Source organism: Nicotiana attenuata, unplaced genomic scaffold, assembly GCF_001879085.1.
Source record: "Nicotiana attenuata strain UT unplaced genomic scaffold, NIATTr2, whole genome shotgun sequence".
Classification (NCBI taxonomy): domain Eukaryota; kingdom Viridiplantae; phylum Streptophyta; class Magnoliopsida; order Solanales; family Solanaceae; genus Nicotiana; species Nicotiana attenuata.
In genome coordinates this window covers 221,207-231,012 of record NW_017671609.1, presented here as the reverse complement: position 1 = coordinate 231,012, position 9,806 = coordinate 221,207, and the positions used below count along the sequence as shown (strand labels likewise).

Here is a 9,806-nt window from a genome sequence, read left to right as displayed (position 1 = left end):
TTCGAGGCATTAATATTTTCTTTTGATTTTGATTTATCATGGAGCAATGCATATATGATATTGTCACATACGTTTTTTTCAATATGCATAAAATCTTAATTATGACGCAACAAGTTAGACTCCCAATATGGAAGTTCAAAGAATATACTTCTCTTGTTCCATTGCTTAGTTGGTCGTCTTGATCTTTTCCCACTACCATTCAACTCTACTCCTCTACCTTCTTCTAATTACCTCAAAATATCAGATCCTGATAGTTTTAATGGTGGATTTCGTTCCTCTGTGCTTCCGTTAAAGTGGACTCGATTCAATCTAAATCTATGATTTCTTTTCGGAAAGCGTCGATGACCCATAAGGCACCACTTTTTACTGTGACGAAGGCAACAAGGTTCTGTGTCAAAGTTACAAGTTGCGCAAGCAAATCCAGTATGTGTGTTCCAGCCAGATAGGATACCTAACCTAGAAAAATCACTAATTGTCCACATAAGCGCTGCTCGCATTCTAAAAGATTCATTTGATGAGGAATCAAAGATTTCCACACCATCATGCCATAGCTCACGTAATTCCTTCACGAAGGGTTGCAAGTATACATCAATATTATTTCCAGGCATCTGCTTGCCTGGAATGATCATCAATAGGATGAAGGAGGTGTCCTTCATACACATTCAAGGTGGAAGGTTGTATGAAATCAAGAAAACAGGCCAAATACTATAGGTAGTACTCATTGTTCCAAAAGTATTAAAACCATCACTATCAAGGCCTAAGCGAACAAATCTGAAGCAAATTCAGAGTGTGTCAAATCAAATGTCCTCCGGGCCTCACCATCCTTGGATGACTTATCAACCCATCGTTGTTACTCCCTGAAGCATGCCATCTCATATGCTCAGCAGTCTTATGACACATATATAATCTTTGCAACCTTGGTTTCAATGGAAAGTAACGCTAAACCTTTGCAACTTGCTTTTTCTTTGTCTTTGGGATCCCATTTAGATGTACCACAATACTTACATGCTTCAAATTTTGAGTCACCTTCCCAATATAACATACAATTATTTGGACATGCCGGTATCTTAGTGTAGTCAAGGCCAAGTTTGTTAATGATTTTTTTGGCCTCATAAAACGAAGGAGGTAACTTTGCATTTTCAAATGCATATCTCAACAAATCTAGTATCATAGTCAATGCTTTGTCGCTTAATCCACATATGATATAATTTTATTACAAACTCTAGCTTTGTGTACTTGCTACCTTCATACAGTGTTTTATTTTTATCTTTGAGAAACTCGTAAAAATCACTCGGATCATCCATATGCTCCTTGTTTGATATTTCATCTTCACCCAATGGTTGAGATATCTCTACATCAACAGCTTGGTAACTATGGTGCCCAAATGCATCATGAATCATTGTTTATATTGGATCTTCTAGGTAAAATGTCTCTTGCATTATATTTATATTTTCAGAAAACTCCGCCGCCTCTGTTACTCGTTTCTCACCATGAAGATCCCAAATAAAATAATTTTGAGGGAATGGCTTTCAAATCAAATGATCGTGCACTATATCTCTAGTTTTTCACTTGCCAAAACCACATTTAGGACATGGACATCTTATTGTATCTCCTGCGGCCGAATTATTAAATGCAAACTCTAAAATTTCATCCAAACCAAGTAAGTACTCATTTGGGTTCCTTGGATTTCCAACCCAAGATTTATCCATCGAAAACTTTATGTTTTTATTAGAGACCGGCCGGCATCAATCAACAAAGAGGACTCATATCTGTCAATGCACTGGGCATGAATGTATAGAGTATACCTCGAAAAAGCAATCCTTCATATTCGGCTACTTTCACAATCTACTCCAAAATTTCAAGATCTCCTTCAATTCAAGTTATTTCCAAAAACGTAGAGGAAAGAAAAATTCAATGAGGAATCCAAGAAAAAGAAATTTTTACAGAAAATAATATTATTTAATTATGGTGAAGGATCGAACAAGCAGCAAAGAGAAAAAGGGAGGATCTACAAACCAAATTAAACCTAGTCAAAAAGACGGGTTGAAGGAGGAGAGTATATACGTTATTGCCGATTTTTCTAGGTATCTGTTTATAGAGCCAATTCACTAAATAAAAGAACAAAAAAATTATTTATTAACGATGTTATATGTTGAGTTTTCTTTCTTCACAAAATATTTTCAAGTAAGGTATAAAAACGTGATACTATTATTGTGACGCTTTTAAATCTTCACAAAAAATTGAACTAATTTGTGTCAGTTGCCAAATCCTCCACAAATTGATGCAATTTGCAGGGTTACCTATAACCCCCACAATATGACCCCCTCGAGTTTATCCCTTTTTTTGTAGTGTGAATAGTACTTGACTACTCATGCTCCATTTTAAACTCAAATTTTTACTATCAAGTCATATTTCTCATCATTTCTAGAATTTCTAATTAGATTTTACATCTTGGAGTGTTGGTCAATCGTGTTACATACTAGGGAAATAACTATATGACTCAAGGGGCAAAATCAGGAATTCTAATCAGGGGGCGGAGAGAGAGTAGAAGTTACGGGTTCGACGAACTTAGTAGCTTTGGTTTAAATCATGTATCGTCTTAAGAAATTTATTGAATATGTGTAAATTAGTAATTTAGAACCCAATAACATAAATTATTTAAAATCCTGAACACATAAGCTTCAAATCCTGGCTCTACCTCTTATTCGGATAAGGGATTAAAAAACACTTGAAATTAGACCTTGTAACCTATAAAGAGTTTTGAGTCACTTTTTTACCACTAGCACCATGTTGCTCCACCCTTGCATGGGGTACAATATGTTAAGAAATATATTGTGTTAATTGTAGTATATTCACTTTTCTATTAATTGTAAAGCAAATCCCACATAATGTGGATCACGATTGTGGAAGCTTAGAATTAGGCTTAGATTGATTCTTAGCGCGCGCGCACACACACACACACACACACACACACACACACACACATATATATATATATATATATATATATATATATGCAACTAATTTTGTAAATGAAAACACACATCTTCAGCTAATTCTCTTGTTTCACAAAAGTTTCTGTCTCTTTTTTAACTTGGTATTAGAGCAGCCACCATTTTCTTGAGAAAATGCCCAACGACAAAGACGAAACACCGATCTACCAATCTGATACTTCAAAAACCATCCAGCAAACCCTTGGTTTGGACCAATCTATTTCATATTTTGTTCATCCTTCAGATCACCCCAATCATATGCTCGTTCCAGTGAAACTGAACGGCACCAACTATCCATCATGGAGTAAATCCATGATACATGCCTTCACTGCCAAGAAAAAATTGGCTTTATCAGCGGAACTATCAAACCACCTCTAGAAACAGAACAACCAACAGAATATGTGCAATGGAATCAATGTAACAACATGGTTCTATCATGGCTTACACATTCAGTGGAGCCCGATCTAGCCAAAGGAGTCATTCATTCTAAGACCGCTTATCAAGTATGGGAGGATTTTAGAGATCAATTCTCGCAAAAGAATGCACCAGCTATCTATCAGATCCAAAAGTCATTGGCATCTCTTTCACAAGGTAAAATATCGGTATCTGCATATTTTACAAAACTCAAAGGTCTTTGGGATGAATTAGATATGCACTTATTTATCCCCACTTGCAACCAGATGAAAGCACATGGTGAACAGATGGAAGAAGATCGCGTAATGCATTTTCTCATGGGCCTCAATGACATTCACAATGTTGTCTATTCAAATGTTCGCATGATGTATCCATTACCGAATGTATGCCAAGCTTACTCTCTTGTTGTACAAGAGGAAACGCAGCGAGCTATGTCGTCAGAATCAATTGAAATTTTTTCCATTGCTACAGTTCAAAGTCCTCCAAACAATTTTTCAAACAAGTTCAAAAATAAGCATTGTGACACAGAGAGGGACATACAATTGAAAATTGCAGAACTCTTAAATTTCATTGCAATTATTGTGACAAAAAAGGCCATACAGAAGATAGATGTAAGTTTAAAAATGGAACTTGGGCTTCAAGCAAATCAAACAACCAAAATGGTCAGCAACTCTCACGTAGGGGCCAAGGTAATTTGCACAATATTCTTCCATCTGCTAATGCTATGGATACTTCCCAAGTTTCACATGGTATTCATACTCAATAGAACAACAGTTCTTCACATGGACTTTTTACAAGTCAACTTCAACAAATCGCTCGTGCTTTATCTCTGATGACACAAAATAATGCTACTGGTAATGCCGATGTTTATGCAAATGCAGTAGGTTCTTCTCTTTTTCCAAATATTTCAATTGATTCCGTATTTGGTAAACCATGGATAGGGGAGATACTGATCATATAGCTTCTGATTCCACACTTTTTACCAAAACAGAATCCCCGTCAATACCAATTGTTACCTTACCCACTGGATCGTCAGCTTCAATAACTTGCACAGGCACTATACCTTTCAACTCAGAGATCACCTTAAATGATGTTTAATGTGTTCCCTTTTTCGCTTAAATTTGATGTCTGCAAGCAAGGTCACTAATGCTTTGAATTGTTGTGCCATATTGTTTCCCACTTTCTGTACTTTATAGGACTTGGCTACGGGAAAGATGATTGGCTTGGGTGAACAGCGTGGCGGCCTCTATTACATGTCTCCCTTGAAAAAGATATCTGCCTCTTATCAAGTTACTCAAGCCTCAAATTTATGGCACATGCGCATTGGTCATCCGTTACCATCTCGTTTTAAATTAGTTTCTCCATCATTGCTTTCTCATAATGAATCTTTTGAGACTGATTATAATGTTTGTCCTATGGCCAAACAAACTAGACTTCCATATTCATCAAGTTCAATATCGACTCATAATCCATTTGATCTTTTGCATTGCGATATTTGGGGTCCACACAGGGTACCTACACATTCAGATTGCGGATGATTTTACAAGGTGAACTTGGGTATTTCTTAAGAAATAAAAGTCTAATACCCAAGATCTAGTAAAATCATTTATTGCATTTGCTCATACTCAATTTGATGCCTCAGTCAAAACTATAAGATTAAATAACGACGAAGAAATTTTGTCCATGAAAAACGTTCTTCAGTCGCAAGGCATCGAATGTCAACGAACTTGCATTTCAACTCCTCAAGAAAATGGAGTAGTTGAACGCAAACATCGCCATATCTTCGTTGTAGCGAGAGCATTGCTTTTTCAATCTCACTTACCTCTCACCTTTTGGGGCGAATGTGTGTTGACCGCTGTCTATCTTATCAATAGACTTCCTTCACCATTATTATCTTCAAAATCACCTTTTGAATTATTGTATAATCATCCACCATCACTTGATTATTTAAAAGTTTTTGGTTGTCTATGTTATGCCACAGTTGTTCATCTCACTCATAAATTTGATTCTCGTGCCAAGTTGTATTTTTGTTGGGTATCCTACAGGTAAAAGGTTACAAACTTTATGATTTGGATACCAAAAAAAATTGTATAGAGATGTCAAATTTTTAGAAATCACTTTTCCGTTCTCAATATCAACAAATCCTGATTCTGCAATGCATAGTTTTTCTTCAGACCTCACAGAAAATTTGCAGAATATACCATCATCTTCCACCAACATTTCATCTCACCAACCTCAACATGTCGAGTGTTTTGATACAGATAATTTTACTATATCTCCTAAACCATTGACTCCACTCGAACTCACTGAAGCATCAGATAATTCACATGACCAACCTACAACTTCTGCAACTTCACCTCTAGCTGAACCTACCAATGCACCTGATAATGCACTTAGTCCCTCAATCAGGTTGACAACACATGTTTCCAACTCTATAGATCCTTCTACAACTCCCACAAGACAATTACTCCGTGTTAAGCAACCTCCGACATGGCATAAAGACTACATACTGTCATCACAAGCCAATCATTCCAACTTGACACCAAGTTCTGAATCAGGTACTCGTTATCCTCTTTCTCATTTTATTTCATACTCTCGTATGTCATCTGCACATTGTACCTTTTTAGCTAACATCACATGTCATACCGAGCCTACCGCTTATGAACAAGTTGTTAGTGATACTCACTGGAAACAAGTCATGAGTACAAAACTAGAAGCACTCCAACAAAACAATACATGGAGTTTGGTACCTTTTCCTGCTGGCCATAAAGCCATCGGATGCAAATGGGTATACAAAATCAAGTACAAATCAGATAGTACAATTGACAGATATAAGGCTCATCTTGTAGCTAAAGGGTACACTCAAGTAGAGGGTATTGATTATCAGGAAACCTTTTCTCCAACAACTAAACTTACTACACTTTGTTGTTTTCTTACTGTTGCTGCCAGGCGCAACTGGTTTGCTTACCAATTAGATGTCTAAAATGCGTTCCTTCATGGTGACTTGAATGAAGAAGTGCATATGGAACCTCCACCCGGGCTTCGTCGACAGGGAGAGAATGTTGTATGTCGGCTACACAAATCTCTATATGGCCTTAAACAAGCATCAAGAAATTGGTTTCTTACATTTTTAGAAACTATTCAAAAGGCTGTTTATGAACAGTCAAAACCCGATTATTCTCTTTTCTTCAAGGCTCAAGGTACCTCATTTACTGCAATCGTGGTCTATGTTGATGATATACTTCTCACAGGAAATAATCTTCATGAAATCGAGCGTCTCAAAAGGTTTCTTCTCAAACGCTTCCGCATCAAAGATCATGGAAATTTGAAATATTTTCTGGTTATTGAATTTTCTCGATCACATAAAGGTATATGTCTCAAAGAAAATATGCATTAGATATTTTACAAGATTCCGGTCTACTAGGAGCACGCCCAGACAAGTTTCCAATAGAACAAAATCTGAAACTTACTCCTACTAATGGAGAATTATTGAATGATCCAACCAAGTATAGAAGATTAGTTGGCAAATTGATATATCTTACGGTTACGAGACATGTCAGAGTGTACTCTATTCGTACATTAAGTCAGTACATGCATAAGCCTCGAAAACCTCACCGGGATGCTGCTAGACGGATCCTCAAATACATCAAGAGTACTCCAGGACAAGATATGTTATTCCCTTCCTGCAATAATCTCACATTAAAGGCCTTTTGTGATTCATGCTGGTGAGGTTGTCGTGCCACAAGAAGATCAGTTACTGGATATTGCAGTTTTCTTGGTAATTCCCTTATCTCATGGAAATCCAAGAAACAATCAAATGTTTCAAGATCGTCCGCCGAAGCAGAGTATCGAGCAATGGCTAACACATGCTTGGAGCTTTTACGTTACATTCTGCAAGATCAAAGAGTCCCACAAGCAGCTCCTACACAACTATTCTGTGACAATCAAGCTGCTTTGCATATTGCAGTGAATCCCGTTTTCCATGAACGCACTAAACATATTGAAATAGATTGTCACATAGTTCGAGAAAAACTTCAAGCTGGAATGATTAGTCCATCATATGTACCTAGGGATGGCAATGGGGCAGTGCGGGTGCGGGGCGGGGCGGGTTTGAACGTTAGCGGGGCGGGTTCAATTTTTAAGTTTTAAAAAAAATGTGGGGCGGGGCGGGGCGCGGGTGGGGATTTAATTTTAAAAGGCTAAATAATACTTAAAACCCTAGTCCCAAATACTCCAAATTTCACTCAGACTTAAAATGGCTCATCTCTCATCTCTAAGATTTTGGTAACTGATACAAATGTTTAATGCCAGCAAACAGTTTCCTTTGTCGAAAATATTTAAAAACGGGAATAAACTTAAATTCGATTTTAAAAGTTAGATTTAATTATTTGATTAAGGATGGATTCTGGTTCAGTAAGTAACTGATACTCCATGTTTAGCTATAACAAAATATAAAACAAAGTAAAATAAATAGAAATAGAAGCCAGAAAAATACAGAAGAAATACTTTATACTCCATTAATTATCAGAGAGGAGTTGTAGGGCATTAAATTTTATATTTATTTATATTTATAATTGTATCCAATATTTTTGGCGATTTGAGTGAATATTTTTGGCGATTTGAGTGTATATTTAGTAACAAAGTACGTACAACTTAGATCAGTATTTTGAGAAGTTTGAATTACCTAACAAATGAAAATGAAGAATTTATTTGGTATTTTTTTATTAGACACAAAATAACATAGTGGAGATTTTCGCTAAAGAAAATATAATAAGAAGATGAACAGATGTTTCATTTCACCAGTCAAAATCAGCTTGCTTTTTCTGAGGATTGTCCTCAATGCTCAATCCTCAAGTTGGGATTAGGATTAAATCAAATTAAAATTAAAGAAGTTTATCTACCTTAAATTGCATTGAAGGTGAATTTATTGTCCTCTTTATATACCAACGTTAAAGTTGTTAATTTCGACAACAAATTAATTAGACTCAAAATTCATAAATTCTATTTTAACCGTTCAAATGTTTCTTCTTTCTTTTTTTCAAAGAACAAATAAGTAATTTGTAATTTAGAATCGTCCGAATGACTACTATGCCACTGTTATAAATTTAAAAAAAATTGCGGGTGCGGGGCGGGGCGGGAGGGGGGGGGTGAACGCGGGTGGAGTGCGGGGTGTAACGACCCGACCGGTCGTTTTGCCTTTTAGAACCCCCGTTCCCCTAAATAAAGCCTCCCGTACTTGCTTTAACTAATTTACGACTTGCGGGGCGATTGTTTCGGGAATTGGAAGGGTTTTGAGTAAAATATGCTCATTTGCTTATTTAAGACTTTCTTAAAAGACCAAGTTTGACTTCGGTCAACATTTTGAGAAAACGGACCCGGATTCGTGATTTGACAATTTCTGAGGGTCTGTGGGAAAATATGGGACCTGAGCGTGTGTCCGGAATCGAATTCCGAGGTCCCTAGCCCGAGTAATGAATTTTTATCTAAAATTGTTTAATTGAAGCTTTAAGGAATTAAAGAAGCTAAGTAATCATTGTTTCCCTAGGTATCGGGCTCGGATTTTGCTTCCGAAGCTTGGTACTGGTCTGTAATGTCATTTAAGACTTGACCGTAAAATTTGGTGTCAATCCGAGTAGTTTAAGGGCGTTTTGACCCGTTAGTGGAGAAATAAGAACTTGAAGATTCAATAGTTTGATTCATTTGGTTTTAGGGGGTGATTCCAAGATTTGGCGTTGTTTTGAGTGATCCGAGGGTTCGAGTAGGCCCGCCTCGTGATTTCAGACTTGTCGGTGCGTTCGGGCGGGGCTCGGGAGCCCCGAGCGTCAAACGAGCGAGGTTCGAGCGAAATAGAAAAATTGAGAAATAGCTGAAGTTGCTGCTTCTGTCATAACCGCATCTATGGTTCTTGGACCGCAGATGCGGTCATTTGATCGCAAAAGCGTCCTAGGGCCTGGCCAAGGGAGACCGCAGATGCGGCTTCATAGCCGCAGAAGCGGCCCTGTAGCCTCAAGCGAAATCTGCAGAAGCGGCACGAAATCCGCAGAAGCGGACCCGCAAAAGCGGGCACCTGACCGCAGAAGATGTCCAGGCTTCTTGGGCCATTTCTGCAAATGCGGGCCCATTTCCGCAGAAGCGATTTCCGCAGAAGCGGTCCTACCACTGCAGAAGCGGAAATCGCTGGGCAGAGAGTTCATTTAATTCGAACTCAAAGGCCATTTTTCATTTCTCACTCCACACTTAGGCGATTTGGGGGCTTCCAAAGAGAGGGTTTCAACATAGCACTTCAAGGTAAGTTACTCCCATTCATTATTAGTTTAAATACATGTATATTAGGTAGATTAAACACTAAAAATTAGATAAAATCAAAGGGTTAGAGCTAGACCTAGAGTTTTAATAAAA

At 37.5% G+C, this 9,806-nt stretch overlaps 1 protein-coding gene across 1 annotated transcript in view; it reads left to right on the top strand.

The window, feature by feature from the left end:
* The first annotated feature begins 6,429 nt into the window (after window positions 1-6,429).
* Window positions 6,430-9,806, top strand: part of LOC109209264 (uncharacterized mitochondrial protein AtMg00810-like) — a 6,393-nt gene continuing 3,016 nt past the window's right edge. The window contains exons 1-3 of the mRNA XM_019372501.1: window positions 6,430-6,692; window positions 6,776-7,132; window positions 7,178-7,523. Of these exons, the coding sequence (XP_019228046.1) occupies window positions 6,430-6,692; window positions 6,776-7,132; window positions 7,178-7,523 (966 nt within the window). The remainder of the gene's footprint in view (window positions 6,693-6,775; window positions 7,133-7,177; window positions 7,524-9,806) is intronic.